At 39.6% G+C, this 18,156-nt stretch overlaps 2 protein-coding genes across 2 annotated transcripts; both read right to left on the bottom strand.

Annotated features, from left to right (window-relative positions):
• Window positions 1–7,273: 7,273 nt before the first annotated feature.
• On the bottom strand, window positions 7,274–10,006 carry LOC121985629 (F-box protein PP2-A13-like). The gene is made up of 3 exons (XM_042539202.1): window positions 9,400–10,006; window positions 8,932–9,050; window positions 7,274–7,892 (listed from the first exon to the last, which is right to left on the bottom strand). The coding sequence occupies exons 1-3, from the start codon at window positions 9,724–9,726 to the stop codon at window positions 7,457–7,459; spliced, it is 882 nt and encodes a 293-aa protein (XP_042395136.1). The 5' UTR covers window positions 9,727–10,006; the 3' UTR covers window positions 7,274–7,456.
• A 540-nt stretch (window positions 10,007–10,546) lies between these two features.
• Window positions 10,547–15,072, bottom strand: LOC121985627 (probable E3 ubiquitin-protein ligase XBOS33). The gene is made up of 10 exons (XM_042539201.1): window positions 14,756–15,072; window positions 14,607–14,666; window positions 14,407–14,478; window positions 14,117–14,301; window positions 13,867–14,027; window positions 13,723–13,781; window positions 13,565–13,611; window positions 13,306–13,449; window positions 11,817–11,905; window positions 10,547–11,264 (listed from the first exon to the last, which is right to left on the bottom strand). The coding sequence occupies exons 1-10, from the start codon at window positions 14,930–14,932 to the stop codon at window positions 10,744–10,746; spliced, it is 1,515 nt and encodes a 504-aa protein (XP_042395135.1). The 5' UTR covers window positions 14,933–15,072; the 3' UTR covers window positions 10,547–10,743.
• Window positions 15,073–18,156: the final 3,084 nt, after the last annotated feature.

The raw sequence follows: 18,156 nt of genomic DNA, 5'->3' as shown, positions 1-18,156 counted from the left end.
CAACATAAGATTCAAATAAAGAAAGAAATTACAATAATTATAATTAACAGATCTTAATTTCAATATTGTAAAGAAAGGAAATAAATTTTTATAAAAAAAAAAGAAAGTAATTAGCTTAACGATCTTAACTCAAATCAAGACATGGATTAAGATAAATCCTCTCTAAAAAATACCAGAAATATCAAAATTATTTTAAATAACCAAAGAATAAAAATTATCAAAAATAGCAAAAGATCCTAAAAAGGGGTTAAACATTGAAATTTGGGGCTAAAACTTGATGGTTACGGTTTCACCAATAACAAATGTAGGTTTTCAAATTCTACACGCGTGACAACTGATAGAGACTGATTCAAAGCCCCGAGTCAAAAGTTATGCTTGTTTGAAGTTTGAAGACTCATATTGGGCTTCAACACGGGTTAAGCTTGCATCAGTCTCCCTGGCTTGATAAGAACTCGCCCTCGAGTTCATATTAACTTCATTAGCAACCATCGAATAAGAAGTTAGGTTCTTCACATTGAAGACATCAGAAGTCTTTAGATGACTAGGAAGCTAAGGCGCAACCTATATGCATTGTCATTAATCTTCTGCAGTATCTCGCATGGTCCGATTTTTTAATCCTTTAGCTTATTATATTTTTTCAACAGAGAAATGATCACGAGTCAATACATCCTAGACAAAATCTCTAATTTCAAAAAGTACCTGTCGATGATGGCGATCGACCCGAGCCTTATACTAGTATTGCTTTCCATCATTGCCAATTTTACTTGCTTATGAATATCTCGAAGATGCTATGTCATCTCATCTACTTTAGGACAAATTCGCCCTACACATGGAACAAGGGCTAAGTTTAGAACTCTTGATGGATTTCGACCATAGACAATTTCAAAAGGACTCGATCTTGTGGCCCTGTTTTTCGATCTGTTGTAAGCAAACTCTGCTTGAAGCAACGCCAAGTCCCACTGCTTTGGTTTAGTTCCTGAAAGGCATCTCAGAAGATTACCCAGACTATGGTTCACCACCTTGATTTGACCATCCGTCTGAGGGTAGTAAGTACTGCTAAAGTTTAACTATGTCCCCCAATTTCCCCCATATGCTCTTCTAGAAGTGACTGATGAATTTGGTATCTCGATCTGAAGTCATGGACCAAGAAACGCCATGTAAACGCACGATCTCCTTGAAGTAAAGATAGACAATTTGAGTAGCATCCATAGTCTTCCTGCAAGCTATGAATACACCATCTTTGAGAATCTGTTAACAACAAGAAGAAGAACTAAGCCTGATGTTCGTTGGGTGCAGGGTAATCCCAATATAAAATCCATGTTGGCATCGAGCCAAGGAGCTTCAGGAACGGATAGGGGAGTGTACAAACCTACATTGGTTAGAACCCCCTTAGACCGTTGGTATACAAAACATCAATAAACAAAGTGAGTCACATCGCTGGTCAACTTGGGCCAATAGAAATTGGCAGAGATGAGGGTCAACGTCTTATCACATCCAAAGTGCCCCTTATTATGAAGCTCGCTCATAATCTGCTGCCTTAGAGAGCAGTCTAGAATGCACAAGCAGCACAACTGTAACCCACGAAACAAATAACCATTATGTAAAATAAAAATTGTGTCGATAACCATCATGTACCTCCTGAAATATCCTTCCGAATGATGGGTCAGCTGCATACATATTTGGAAAAACCTTAAAGCCAGCAATACTAGTACTCATGGTGGTGAGTAATAAAGAACGTCAACTCAGAGCATCTGCGACATGGTTCAGACTTCCCGCTTAGTGCCTTAGTGTAAAGGTGAACTCTTGTAAGTAAGTCACCCATTGGCATGCCGCCTACTCAGCTTGTGTTTACCATTGATATATTTTAATGCTTCATAATTAGTGAACAGGATGAATTTCTTCTGTACTAGGTATTGTCGCCAATGCTTCAAGGACTGCACGATGACATAGGACTCCAAGTCGTATGTAGAATAATTTTTCTTGGACCCAGAGAGTTTCTCACTGAAGAAAGCAATTGGTCGCTCAGATAGACTCAGAACACCCCTGATACTTACGCTGGATGCATCACAGTTGACCTCAAATATTCTATCAAAATCAGGAAGGGCCAGAACTAGTGCTTCGGTCATCCTTTGTTTGACCAGTTGAAAGCTAGCCTTTGCTTCTTCAGACCACTTGAAACCCCTTCCCTTGAGACACTTGATGATAGGAGCAATCAGAGTGCTAAAATTTCTGATGAACCGTCGTTAGAAAGAAGCTAAGCCATGGAAGCTTCTGACATCGTGCAAGGTCTATTGGTGCGAAAAGCATCAGACGAGCGAACCTATGTTTTGATTATGTCAAAGGGTCCAAAGTTAAGCTGTCTTATAATCTAACAAGATTGATTAAGTTTACAGGAAAGTCCTAAGTTATTTTAGGCAAAAGTCCTAGTGGATTATAGGCAGGTCGAAAACCCTAGGGGGTGGTAACCCTAGGTTTTAAGGGCCGGTAACCTTAGGTGATAGAAAGTCCTAACTGCGGTTAGGTAGATGGAAAACTCTAGGGGGATAACCCTAGGTTATGGAAAACCCTAGGGGGAGGTAACCCTAGGTCCTAGAGGGTGGTAACCCTAGGTTATGGAAAATCCTAGCGGGTGGTAACCTATGTCTTAGGGGGTGGTAACCTAAGTGGAAATTCCAGTCGGTCTAGAGGACCGGTCTGGCAACAGGAATCTCTTTTGAGAGGAGAAGGTGAGGGCGCGTTCCCTGTTGAGGGAATAGTAGGCGTCGGTTCGACCTAGGATTTTCAGAGAAAATCCGAAGTCAGAACCAGACAGTCCGAAGGCTGTCAAAAGTTGTTTTACTTAATTAATTGTTATTTGTCTAACTCTGTTTTGCAGGAGACTAACACTTTGTTGCATGATTAAATTCGACCTTAATCAGTCGACCGAACGTCTAGATCGGTTGACCGAACCTTAGTACAGTAGGATCAATTTTCAAAGATCAGGGCGAGTTCGACCGAGGGATTGGTCGACCGAACTGAGGATAAGCGGTGACGTGGTCGAGCCGAGTTGATCGGACCAGATGAACTGGAAATCGATCGACTGAATGGCGGGATCGGTCAATCGAATAATGGGATCGGTCGACCGAACGAAGAAACTCTATCCTAGTAGCAGAATCGGGATTGGAAGGCTGACCGATTCAAGTGGGATCGGTCGATCGAACCTGGGGATCGGTCGATCGATCCGGGTCGAGTCAAGACTTGATCTCGAGATCAGGTGATCTGGATCAAGTTTGAGGAACTTATAAAAAGGGGTCTCGACCAATACTTCAAGGCAATCGAAAATCAGACTACTTGCGCTCTTGTGTGCAACGACGAAACGCTTCAACAACGCTCAACTGCTACGCCGATAATTGACGTTCATTTCCAACATCTTTGTATTGTCGGTAACTTAGTTTTAATATTGTACTTGTAATTGATCTTGTAAAGATTTCTCGAGCTTATAGTGATCGTCCATCAAAAGCACTCTCACGTGTGGCTTTGGAGTATGAGTCGCCACAGGCTCTGAACCAAGTAACTCTTGGTGTTTGCGATTGTGCTCTTTGTCTCTTTACTTTCCATTGCATTCTTACTCTATGTTTTTCGAAACGAACATGAAAGCCACGTGTGCTATTCACCGCCCCCCCTCTCTAGCACGTCTCCGATCCTACAAGGTCCTCGATTGAGGCCACTCCAGAACTACATTTATCTTTATTTGATTTGCATGTACACCATCACTCCATCAGTAGACACAATAAAGTCGAGGAAAGTTACCGATATAGTAAAGAAAGAGCACTTATTCTTGTTTACAAAGAAACATGCCATTTTCAGCTTTTCGAAGACAACACAGAGATGATCGAAGTGTAATGCCTATGTCGGACTGTAAACGAGGATGTTGTCAAAGTATACCACCACAAACTTTCTCATAAGGGCCACAAGATCTTATGCATAAACCTCATGAAGGTACTGGGCGCATTGGACAGTCCAAAAGTCTTGACCATCCACTCATATAGCCCATGTTGTGCGTTGAATGTCGTCTTCCATTCATCACCAGGCCTTATTATGATCTAGTGGTATTCGCTTTTAACGTCAATTTTTGAGAACACCTTACAACTGTATAGCTGATCCAACATGTCATCCAAGAGGGGAATTGGAAATCTGTACTTCACTGTAATCTTATTGATGGTTCTGCTATTGATACACATGCGCCATGAGTCATCTTTCTTCGGTACTAGTAGGGCAAGAACTGCACAGGGGCTCATGCTCTCTCGGATGTGTCCCTTTTCTAGCAACTCCACTACTTGATGTTGCAATTCTTCTGCTTCTTTAGGGCTAAGGTGATAAGCTAGCCAATTAGGCAAACTCGACCTCAGAATAAAGTAAATCTGATGTTGGATATCACGTATCAGTGGTAGCCTAGAAGGAAGATCCTCTTGCATCAACTTATCAAAATTCGCTAGCAGCTATTGTACTTCGGCTGGTAACTCTGCGCCCATGGTCGGAGCAATGCTTTGGCATTTTAGCAAAGCATATACAACTCCTTGCTCTACTTCATCTAAAAATCTGGATATAGAAAGCAGATTAGTATTTTAGTTATCGGAATTTGAGTAGTTCCTTCCTGCAGCGATACTAACATAATTTTTTTTCTTTGACGTTAAGGGTATAGGTATTCTTCCACCCATCATGAACAACATTATGATCATATTGCCAAGGCCACCCACCAATACATGACATGCACCATGACCACCACATCACACCAAACACTATCATAATATTTGCCAATTGAAAAGGAAATGAGGCATCGTCGGTCTATTGTTATCTCGCTTTCTTTATTCAGCCAAGATAACTTGTAGTGTTTAGAATGACGATCTATCTTTAGTTGTAATTTTTGAGCAACCTCTGCAGATATTACATTCTCATAATTACCAATGTCGATAATCATCTTGCAGACTTTATCCACGATGGTGCAGGTAGTATGAAAATATTTGTTCTCAACTAATCGTCCCTCGAATGACCCTTGAGTCAGTAGACTCTTACGAATGACCAAAGTCTCATAACCATCGCCATAAATCACTTCGTCAGATGCTTCATAAAGCATATCACAGATTGTTGTTGTATCTTCTATCATCTCTTCCTCGATCAACAAGTTTTTTCCCTTCGGATCAGTAGAAGAGTGCTTCCTGCATTGATGCATCATTTGTCCTTGTTCACCACATTGATAACATTTGATAGGGGTTTTAGAGTAAACATGTGGTGACCACTGCGGTGGTCGTTGTGATGGTTGCTGCGGTGGTTGCTGTTGTAAGGGATAAGAATTTTGAGAGCGAGCTGGTTGATTGTTCTGGTCGCCTCTCCTCACTGGTTTCCTATTTTGTTGCTTTTCAGCTGCCAGTGCACGCTGAAAGACCTCTGACACCATCGAGAGTGAATGAAAACTGAGGGCATCTTGCAAGGCTAAGTGTAGACCCCTTAAGTAACGTACCACCCACTGCTCCTCTGTCTCGGATAGGTCATTTCGACCCACCAGCTAGAAAAACTCTTCTATATATTGGTCGATTGATCTCGCACCCTATCTTAATGAGTGAAGTCGCTAGAACAGAGTTTAGGTGTAGGCGAAGGGAAGGAAGTGTTCCTTCATATTTTCCTTCATATCTTCCCAGATAGTTATTTGAGGCTTACCTTGTTTGTCCTGAGAACGTCGTATCTGTTCCCACCATGTTGATGCTCACTCTTTGACTCTGATGGTAATTAATTTCACTTTCATCCGATCTAGAACTCGTTTATAGTCGAAGATCCACTTTACTTCGTTGATCTAGTCAATGAAGTCCTCTACTCGTAATGAACTAGAAAATTCAGGCAGATCCTGAAATTCGAAGTCTCTAGTAGGCTCCTCTCGTCCATGATGGTCCTGAGGTGAGTCCCATCGGTGATATGGGTTCTCGAAGGAAGACTCAAATCCACGATCTGAAATTTCATGATCTTCGAGATCCCGCGCTGCCATACACTAGGTTAAATCTGTATCTTGCCTCTGTAAATCCTCAATCGTCATTATGTCCTAGACGCTACGACCACGGTGCTCAGCTTCCTCCGGCGAAGCCTGCTTGTTGTTGCGACCGCAACTACGACCACGACGACCCGCCATTGGATCTGTTGATGACCTTCACGCGCTTTGATACCAACTGATGCCGGGCATGATAAGCAGGATAGCGATTATCCTGCAGACTGACACAAAAAAAGAAAAATTAAGGAGAAGACCAGAAGAGGAATCTCCAAAAAAGAAACTTTTTATTAAAAATTAAGGAGTTCATCCCTCAATATCTAAATATGGTGGCAAAAGGCGAATACGCTCGCCCCCAGCGCCCCCGCCAACCTGTCCCAGGGCCAACACGGAGGAGGTAAATCACAGACAGCTACGAGTCTTTGGAATAGTGACTAGCACATAAGGGAGACATTTACCTTGTTTTTGCCGAGATTCGAACCCCAAACCTCATGGTGACAACACTTCATGTGCTAGCCACTAGACCGTTCTGAGAGGACCCCTCAATATCTAAACATGTGGCATAAAGGTGATTCGCTCGCCCCCAGCGCCCCGCCAACCCGTCCCTAGGTCAACACGGAGGAGGTAAATCACGGGTGACTACTAGCCATTAGTGCAAATGGCCAAGACATGGGGGAGGTTATGCTCGGTCATGCCAAGTTTCGACCCCAAGACCTCATGTGGCAACACCCCATGCCTTAACCATCGCACCTCCCCGAGGGGACCCCTCAATATCTAAACATGCTCTTATATAGACCACAACCTAAGACTTAAATAAGAAAAGAAATTATAATAATTACAATTAACATATCTTAATTCTAATTTTGTAAAGAAGGAAATAGATTTTTATCCGAAAAGGAAAGCAATTAACTTAACGATATTAACTCAAATCAAGACGCAGATTAAGATAAATCCTCTCTAAAAAATACCAAAAATATGAAAATTATCCTAAATAACTCAAAAATAAAAAAATTTCAAAAATAACAAAAGGCCCTAAAAAGGATTTAAACATCGGAATTTAAGGTTGAAAATTGACGATTACGGTTTCACTAGTAACAAATGTAGGTTTTCAAATTCTGCACACATGACGATAAACAAAACCTGATTCCAAGTCCCGAGTCAAAAGTTATGCCCGTTTAAAATTTAAAAACTCATATTGGGCTTCAACACGAGTCCACGAGTTGAGCCTGCATCACATTCACAAAGGGAAGATCAAGCTCATAGCTGTAGAAATTTTTATCACACAAAAAAAAATATACACATTCAATTCATGAACATCTGAGAGTTCATGAAATCAACAAACATCTCATCGTTTTCTTTCTCAAACTACGAGTATGTACAAGAGAGAAAACCACTAAGTTCTATTGGTATCGTCTACTTTGGTGAAAGACTACTTGATCTATTCTATGTCATCAGGTCAGTGGCAAAGACTTTTCCTTCTCTGAACCCAGTGGGATAGATGAAGACAGAATCGACACAAAGGCCACCTTTTGTGTGAGTGCAGTCAATCTGCTTCATTGAGAACTTGAGGTTGGTTGGCACATCGGAGTTATTTACGACAAAATCCCCTGCATGGTATAGGATCCAGCTACCGATCTTGTCTAAGTAACATTTAGATCGAGCAAATTGGCCATCTGAAGTGGCCATCTGAAACCGCACCGGCTCTATGTCCCACCCATGAATGTGTTCAGTGATACAGATCCGACGACCGAGTCTCTTGGTGGCACGCCCTAAATGGAGGCGGAAGAACAGGCTGTAGGAACCGGCTGGGAAGCAAAATTTAATTTCTCCATCGACCTCGAACCACCAAGTTTGGTGAAGGTAAGCGACTGAATGAAATCTGCAAAGCAACAACAAAAAAAAAAACCTGTGTTAGTTTTCATCTATTCCAGTGCACTTATTGTATCCATACATATTGTTGTTGCTTTTGTGTATATTTAGCTCGACATGGGCTTAACTCCATTATGTGTCTCAGAAAACAAAATATTTCTCCATCACTATCCAATATGGGATTGGTTGATATCACCAATGGAAGGCGCATATTCTTCTACATTTTGCATTATGAGTGTCCATTGGGAATTTATTCGATGACAACCAAGATACAAGATTGTTGACAAACCGTGCCAGTACCAAATGCCCATTTTATCTGTTGAGGCAATTTTCAAATCCTTTGACAAAGTCTAGTGCAGCAACTACCAGATACTGATTTTAATTGTTATGCCAAAATTTTAAATTCTTGTTCAATATGCTTAACTCCAGACTGTCATCCACAATATAAAACCGCAACAAAACAAAAAAAAAACACAGATGTATATGTGCATACTGACCTCCAGTTTATATCGAGAACAATCAAAACAGAGTTCATATTTGTAGTAGTTATTTGAACAGAAGAAAACTGCTATTCAAATGATGTGCAACAAACCAAAGGACCATGTGAATATCCTCAATAAATATTTAAAAAGATTCACAAGAACCAAACACACGAGATCACACTGAGAGAGACGACCACCTAGTTGAAGCTCTTGTGTTTATTTATTTATTTTGCGAATTGGCTTGACATTTCAAAATCCATACTCTTATTTTGATACGAGCCAAAGGTAAAATGTAAGATGCACAAATAGCAAAATCTGGAATCATCAAATACATTATGTATATGCATGCTTGCTTATAATAAACTAAAACTTGCGAGAGTTTAAGAAAACCGTGAGCTGCGTTTAAGGAAGAGTGCGTTTGTGATTTGAGAACTAGAATATCATATTTTTTTTCAGAGCAACTAAATAAGCTACGAGTTCTAAAACTCTTCTCTACACACAATTGGTGCATTATTTTCTGTAAATCAACTTATACAAGTTGTAATTAAGATCAGATGAAGGCAATACCTAGACTCCTCTGTGGTGAGGTAGTTCCAGTATCTCCTATCATCAATTCCTGTTATTAGCAAAGCCCTCGAGGAAATTGCCATACAAATTCCACCACTGATCCTCTCAAGCCAAAATTCCTATAATCAAAGAGATAAACCGTAAGATCGTAGCTAAAGCAAGATGTGATGACAAAAACTCCCAAAAGAAACACCTTTACTTCTTTGGTTGTTCTCCAGCCATCACGAAATTGCAATCTGTTCCTAAAGGCAAGAAAATCAACCATCGAAACCCCAAAAACACTGAATAAATTTCATTTGACGATCAAAAGAGAAAGGGGGAATATCACAATTCAATTCACTTATCCTAAAATGATCGTCGTTGAAAAATAAAAAATTGCAAGGAATCGAGATCGGGAGTCATCAACGACCTAAATTTCTTAAATGATATAAGAAAAAAAGGAAGAGCGGATTCGCCTAGAAGTAATACCTTGGTACCCCCATCGAAGGGGACCGGACGGCACAAGCGCGCGTAGATCTCTTTCTTGCAAAGACGGCTCTTTTTGTTGGGGTTCTTCTCATCCGAGACCAGCGCCAACAGATTCCGGTGATTCCTCGGGAGTTTCGTCTCCCACACCAAGTCCGCCGAAGCCGCCCCCCGAAACGTCCGGCTGAGCCTGGCCACCCGGCATATTTCGAGCGGCTCAAGGTACGCAAGAACCGCCGCCACGCAGTTCTCCGGGAGATCCCCCAGCCCCGTCGGGATCCCGCCGGCCTCGCCTTCCAGCCTCACGACACTCGACACTCCGGCGCCCATCACCCGGACCCAGATAACCAAAACCGTCACTGCTGCCGACGAAGCAACGAAAAGAACCCCAAATTGTGACTCGCGAGCCTCGCTAGCGTCACCCAAGCACCAACAGGCAGCTGAAAATTCAAGGAAAAATCAGAACTTTGGGGAGGGCATCGTGTAGAGCATCTTCCAATCTCGATCAGCTCAACGTCTCCTGGTTCGATTCTCCGCTCTCCAACGAAGCGTGGATCAAGAAAGAGGAGAGGACTAAATTTGGAAACCCTTTCTGTCGTTCATACGCGCATCGCATTTTTCCTATTTGTAAAATAAAAAAAATAAATATAAAAAACTTTTATATTAATATTTTTAAAATTAAATAAATAAATATTTTAAAACTATTATTTTAGTGGATATCATTCATCCCACACCAATTAATCTAGGTTGATCGATCACATCCTACGGAAATTTCCCTCCACCTCAGGAAGTGCTTTGGCACTTTGTCTAGAGATATCTAAAAAACATAAGAAGATATCCCGACTCTCCACTTGCTTCAAGATAAATCAGAAAGAATAAAACCAAAATTGTGAAAAGGACTTCTCATTTTGCAAACTTATCGAATAAATTATGATATTTTTTAAAAGTAATTCACAGTAATTTGTCTGATCTTGCACCGCGTAAAATCTATTTTAAGGGTTTTTTTTTTCTTGAACCACAAATATTTAGAAAAAATCTAGCACTACAGAACATGAACACTAAAATGTATCTTGTAGTTTTATGAGATTTAGAAAGGCAACAAGATTTTTTTGAATCAATCCAATTTATCCCATTCACAATATTTCACACATTATACCCAATTTGAAGGGATTCAAACTTCAAAGATCTTTGACATAACAATTATGCAAGAAATTCTCGCACAAACCATTTCAAATTAATGGACATATTTTATACACAACTCCTTTGCCAGTGCCCTTCGAACTAAAATATGAAGACTTCAAGGAGCGAAACCGATGGAATTCATCTCGGCTCACAAGCAGGCAGAATTCAAGCATTTATTTCGGAATTGCACTGATGCTCCCTGTTGCAACTTCTTCGACCCCAGAGCATACCCGAGCAGCTAGAATCAGCTCTTTGCTCATCTATTTTTTCCAGCTCGCTGAAAGTAGCCAGCGTCGAGCGCGCTGATTGTGGTTGCGCTTCCACTTGGGGTTCACTTGTTGAGCATGGCTCATCATCATAGTTGGAGGGAATGAAACCAGAGAATGGGGTACAAATTAGCGGGCACACAAGCTCAGAAGAAGCTGTCCGATTCCTACGGGCCTCTACTCTACTTGAGTTGGGAATATCAACTGAGCGAGGAGTTAGAATACAGGGGCTGCAGAGGGTGAGCGCTAGGTTTGGCTTCAACCCTTTTGCTGGGGTTGACGGTAATTTGACAAAAGAAACTATTCCGTTTCGGCATAGAGGACATGGAATTGAGCCTGGTGGACCAGCAATTGCAGAAAGAGTGCTGCTTGTTGAACAAAGATAGAGTGCACACTGAACACAGAGTTCATGGCCACAGCCTGAAAAAAAATAAAGGAAAAAAGTATGATAGCAATCGCATTTGAAGAATCAGTTTCTACTTACTATGAATCAAATCAAAACAAGTAAAAGCAGGAGAATGAAGATTTCTTTCTGCTGGTTATGAAAGAACCCCTAAAGCTAAATGCAATGGCAAATGTCTTAAAGAGAACACTTTTAGAACTACAGTCGTAAGGGGCAACCTGATGCATACTGAAGAGTCCTCTACTTAGGCTAATTCTTCCATTAGCCAAGCTCAGTCAGTTAGTGTAGCACTGTCCTCTATGACATTAAGTTCATGGTCCACGGAGTATAAACCTAAAACCCTACATCTAAGACAAACTTGGATGGTCTCCCACGATTTATTACTTACCATGTCAGAATATATTCCATGTTAATCAGTCTAAGCATGCAAATCAAATGAACTTGATAGAGTACTTTGCTATTGTTTACCACAATGCAAGGATCCTATGAAATGTATGAGCAAACCAAGTAATTAAAAGCCTAGAAATAGCCAGCTCAAGTTAGAGAAAGAGGAGATTTCATTCATGCACCTTCTGCAGCAACACTGCAAGTTCTTTCAAGGCAGACAGCACAGAGATCATAATTATCAGATATAACTGAAGGCTGCAACCCACACTCCCTGAAAAAGGAAATAATGAGAATTATGAGACATTGTAGACTTCAACAGGGCAAGATAATCATAAATCACTGATGAGCAGAATGTTATATGAATCTTTTGCAGTTTCACTCGCTTGGTATACTGTGCCTTTGTTGCATCTTTGAAAAAAATAATGATCTCCAAAGACTGCCTAAAGATCTAGGTGAACTGCTTTGACATTGTATATCAAATAAATTTCTGTTTTTTATAGAAAAGAATGTTATATACAAGATTACATGATTCAACAAATTTTTTTGCTTTCTTTCAAGTTCTTAAAGTGTGAGAAAATTCCAATTTGCCCCACAAGATTTTGTTTCTTTTTCTTGGTGTGTTCATGGTTTAGAAATGTCATTCCTCAACATAGTTTATTACCGATTATCAATTGCCCTCTGAGACAGTTGCAATTCAAGTTCCAGATGTAAGACCATAAATGCCATTTGGCATGCACTTATTTGTTTATGGATGCACCATGTTGTCATAATACTCAAACTATTTTGGCAAGAAAACGATGATGATTCTTAACTACTAGGGGCAAAATGATATTTACAGAACTTTGAAGAGAAAAGTGCAAATATGAGCAAACATTGAAGGGCATGAAATCTACATAGAAAGAATGTATTTTTTTGTACAAACAAGTGAGATATGGACCCAGAAAAACAACCTAACAAACAAGAAATATGTCATGATTGGGGTGGGGGTATCATTAGTCGCTTTAAATATTTTCTATCATGCCATCCAGCAGAATTCATGGATCAATACACATGTAAAACAAAATTGCAGTCATAGCTTACTGCCAATCCACTCAGCAATTCTCAAAAACCAATGCAATCCAGAAGTACCAGACATACCTCCCCGAGTTCATATCATCAAAACCCTAGTAAATATTCTGAAAGGGAGAAAGGTCTAATTTTCAAAGAACGTGACTTGAGCCTAACACTATTAGCCTCTCATTCCGGATGTCAACATCAAGATGCATATGGTAATTCAGACTGTCATTATTGGTATCTACCAATAATTTAGATTTAACAAGTCATTATATGAATGACTAAACTAGCAAACTAAACTTGTCCTTCCCCTTCATCTCATAAAAGAGAAGATCAAAGTCAAACTAAAATAGACATATGCTTTTGCGATTTCTTATGTGAGAACCTAGAGATTTGTCATTACCAAATTGTGATTGTCTAAACTATTATTATTTTTTTCCCCTAGCTTTTGCAATTTCTTAGATATTTTTCTCTCACAGTAGTTCGTATATTATCATAGAACTAATAATATGTTTAAAAATAGTGTTGCACCTGGCTATGTTAAGTAGAATCAATAGCCTGATTGCTAACAGAAGGAATATGTGAGAAGGCAACAGAAACATAAAAATCGTGTTGCACCTGGCTATGTTAAGTACACTCATGAGTGGCAAGGAAAGGTAATTTGATGGTGGAAACACAGGTATATTCAGTTCTGAATTTGGGTTCAATAATGGTTCCAAGCAACGCCGTCTCCATATTTTTGCAACATCAAGCGGAAGCCATCTGAAGAACAAACAAGAGTTGCCTTAGAGAATAAACACTGATTTAGGAAAGAAATTCTCGTGGAAAAAATCCAAAAATATAACAATTAGAATTAACAAGAAAAAGGAAAAGTTACCCGTTGCAGTTCAATGTCAACCGGCTAGCACCTCTAGCAAGGAGAATCTGCCAAGAAGAAGAGTTTGAAATGAACTATAAACCTAGCTATCAACCTGAGAAATGAAAATTAATATAGGCAAAATATGCATGGCTTTTAATCAGAGACTTAAGCATTGCCTGGCAACATTTAAGATTCCCTCCACAAGCTGCATAATGCAAAGGAGTGCTTCCAGCTCCTGCTTGATTCATAAAATTGAAACATTTATGCTAAGGTAGAGGTTTGACAAATCGCAAGCTATCACTTGCAAAATCAGAACACACCTATCAAATTGGAGGACGACCCATAGTTAAATGTAACTGCAGAGACGTTAGCACCTAAATCCAGTAGGAGTTGTACACAATCAATGTAGCCATTCAAAGATGCCATGTGCAATGCCGTGATGCCGCCATCGGCAGGTTTGTTAATAAACTTCATCAGTGCACTACAACATCGAGTTCAATTCAAAAGAATAAAGAAAACTAAATGTCACTCGTAGGGTATTCATAATTTTAAATTAGTTTGATAACCTACGACCGATCATATTTTTGGTCTGAAGAACGCTCCGGGCTGCCTGTACTATCCTTATCTGCCGCAATTATGTCAAACGGCGCGCTTGGGATGAAATCCGCCACCAGCAGCCTAATGCACCGCACATGTCCCCCCACCGCAGCAAAGTGCAGTGCACTCCGGCCGTTCAAATAGTCCACTCTCGTCACCTTCAGGATTTACAATCCAGTTAACTATCAATCCGCTAAGCAAGAAAAGATTTCGATTTTTTTTTTAGAACAAAAACATGGGCATCTTAATGAACCCACACATACGATGCTTCTAAAGATGAGCAGAGTCTGCACGACCTCCCAATGCCCATGCCGACACGCTTGCATCAACGCTGTCTTTAAATTCAATTTCGTTCAGGAGAAACACAAAGATCAAATCTTTCGAATATACAGAAGTATCAGAGAAGGGACAGGAATCAGATCAGAAGCCAAAAAGGAGAGGGGAAAAAAAAATAATCGAATACCTGGCCACAATAGTTTCTCAGATTCACGTCGGCCCCATTCTCCAGCAGCAGCGTGACGATCTGCGAACACACCCCATATCCATAAAGAGAATATACAACGCGGGAAGAAAACGAATCTCGAAAGAAGGGGAGAGGGCGGAAAGGCCGACCTCGCTGTGGCCCTTGGCGGCGGCGAAATGTAGAGGCGAGTTGAGGCCACGGAAGGTGGAGTACTTGGCGAGGCCAGGGTTGAACTCCAGCAGCATGCGGGCCTCGACGAGGTCGCCGTCCCTGGCCGCGGACACCAGGCGCTCGCCGGAAGCCGAGCACCCAAGCGAATTCCCCATGTCCGCCAGATCCAAGCCTCCGGCGACGGGGACAGGCCGATGGCTCCCCGAGGAGAGCGCGGTGCTGTCTCCCTTCCCTTCCCTGGGCAGACGCAGCCGCGGATCCGATCGATTCCCAGGAAGCGGAAAGGAAACAAAAATAGCAAAGGGGCGGAGAGAAACGGACGGTGGATATTGAAATTGCCGATCTATTTCTCGACTGTGAGCCACTGGATTTGATGTTGACATGTTTGGGTTTTATTAATAGACAACGTTGTTTGTTTTAGGTGAGGCTAAACACTTCAGGTTCATTTGGGGTCCACATAGGAGGGGCCCCACGAATTAAGGTAAAAAGGGTGGGTATTTTGGTTGGTGCCCTCAAAATTTTCAATTTTATTTACTGAAATTTCTCTTTCTCTTTTGTTTTTTACCAAAATATTCAGTTTACTTCGGAGGATGAATCACCGGAGGGGCAAATTACACTAGAGTCAATATGTTTACCTTCGTTTATTAAAATTGGGCTCTGTTTACTTGAGATGTGAAAGGAGGGAGGAGAGAAATTCAAGGTGGAAAAAATCTTTAAAAAAACCTAAGAAAAAAAATGGAAGGTAATATGAGGTTTTCATCATAAATATGAGCCCCTCTCACCTCCTAGCGATAGTCAATTATAAGTTAACTATTAATTTATATTTTCTTATATAATTTAGGAATGGATTATAAGAAATATATGATATCATTGTAATCGTCTATTCGTCTTTATACTATAACGAGGTAAAAAAAAAAGAGAATGCTTAAATGGATAAAATAAATATTCAAAGAAATATTTCATAAGAATAAGTAGTTTTATCTTCAATTATATTATTTTGTAGTAGATAAACAACTAAAATGATAAATAGTCTATTCTTTGTTATGAAATAAGCGTTGAAACTCGATTTTTATTTTTATCCTCTCAAGTAAGCAGGGGGTTAGAATGGGTAGAAGAATTATGCAAATTCATAATTTTCATGAGGATGTCGAGTGTTTGATTTGTTAATATATATATATATATAAATCAAATAAATGAACCATCTTAAATAATTGATAAAATTAAATGAATAAAATATTTAGCTTATCAATTCTTAAGGAGAAAGGATAACTCATTTTTAAGTGGGATTAAAAATTTAAATGATAATCACAGCTAATCTCTTTATTATTTTTAAATGATTGATCTAATTTATTTATTCAAGAAAGAAAGAAAGAAAGAAATAAATAAATAAATAGAAGTTCTATCTATCAATATTTATGATCTTACACCATCAATAATGATTTTTTCCTTAGAATTTGGATATTAATTGATTCACTTAGTCTGATTATGTCAATAGCAATTATTACGGTTGGAATTATGATTCTTATTTATAGTGACAATTATATGTCTCATGATCAAGGATATTTAAGGTCTCCTCGGATGAGTCTAGTGACTAGCACATGAGTTGTTGTCACAATGAAGTCTGGGGTTCGAATCTCAGCAAAGCCGAGGTAAATACCTCTCTTATGTGCTAGTCACTATTCCAAAGGCTAGTAGTCGCTCGTGATTTACCTCTTCCGTGTTGACCTTGGGACGGGTGATTTATCTTCTCCGTGTTTACTTTGGGACGGGTTGGCGGGAACGCTGGGGGTAAGTGTATTCACCTTTTGCCATAATGATCAAGGATATTTAAGATTTTTTGTTTATATAAATTTTTTCAATGCTTCGATGTTGGGATTAGTTATTAGTTCAAATTTGATAAAAATTTATGTTTTTTTGGGAAGTAGTGGAAATGTGTTCTTATATATTAATAAGATTTTGATTCACAACCGCAGAGCCGCCACATACTCCAGAAATCCCGAAAAAATTTTTTGGAGAGGTATAATATCATACTATTACTAAGAGGGTTCGAGCATGTCAGCACAGACAACATTAATATGTTGTTAAGAGGACCCGAACTCGATACCTCAGACAACAGGTGTCTCCATACCTCATCAGAACGACCACATACGTCAGAATTCCTAAAGAAATTTTTTAACGAGGTACAATACTACGTTGCTAAAAGAGCTTAGACACAGCACCGCATATAACATTAATATATTGCTAAGAAGACTCGAACCCGATATTTCATATAACAAATATCTTTATGCTTACTACTATGACAAAGACATTATTACTAAAATTTGGCTATTGAGCATGTACTTGTACTAAATTTAGAGGATGAACTGGGCAAATCCGTCCATATAGGATTAATTGAGTCCAACACCCAAACGCCTACATTATTAAAAAAAAAAAGACTTTTTCTTATTAATTCAGGTATTTAAATCTTTAACACGGTTAGTGTTCCGGGTGGACGGTCTTCTCTCGATTTGCCCATCAAATAAATTTGGAAGCACAAATCAAACTAACTATTCTAATAGTTCGAGCACGTCGGGCGTAATTTATCCTGCATGGAAAATCAAACTCTGGATGACAAAAAGAAAGGCATTTTGAAATGTTTATATGTGATGTCCAAATACGATATTAATCAACTATTAATCTTATAAACACCAAGCCCGCCCTCACAAACAACTCGAAACACGAGTGAAGAAGCAGCAACAACAACAGAGCAACCACAGCCAGCTGACACGTGACGAAGAAGCAACAAATCAAATATTGCTTGAAAGCTATATCTCTTTTAACGCTCAGAAAACTCCTAATTGCTCCACTTAATCTGCATTTTATGCTGCGATCTCACTCCAAATCAAATATTCCTAAGTTGCATCAATCAGAGAAAAACCTTTCTGGTTTTGTTTGGGAGTAAACGAACGACGGGGAAGAAATTAAGGTTAAATAAAGAGAATGAAAACTTTGAACGTGTTTGGAAAGAAAGGAGTAAACTAAAAGAAAAGGAAAGTAGGAAAGCTACAGAGATGGCGTGTTAGGCATGATAAATTGATGGTTGACTAGTAGAAAATTTTTACTCCAAAAAAAACTTCCTTCTACTCCTGTGCATATGGAGACGAGCCAATAAAATATTAGCGCTCAGAAATCAAGGGGAGTCTTTGACAAAGGCCCTCTGACGCTCAAGTCAGTACAAATCCAGACGGTAGGATTATAAATGAATCAAACGTTCATGAACAAGCTTGGTGTTTGACTTGATAAGAACTTGTTTATGTTCGTTCAATATACACAAGATTAATTAAACAAACAAGCTTGAACATCTTGTTAAGCTCAACAAACAATCTTAAACACATATGTG

Source organism: Zingiber officinale, chromosome 5B (genome assembly GCF_018446385.1).
Source record: "Zingiber officinale cultivar Zhangliang chromosome 5B, Zo_v1.1, whole genome shotgun sequence".
Classification (NCBI taxonomy): domain Eukaryota; kingdom Viridiplantae; phylum Streptophyta; class Magnoliopsida; order Zingiberales; family Zingiberaceae; genus Zingiber; species Zingiber officinale.
This window is presented reverse-complemented; position numbering and strand designations above follow the sequence as displayed.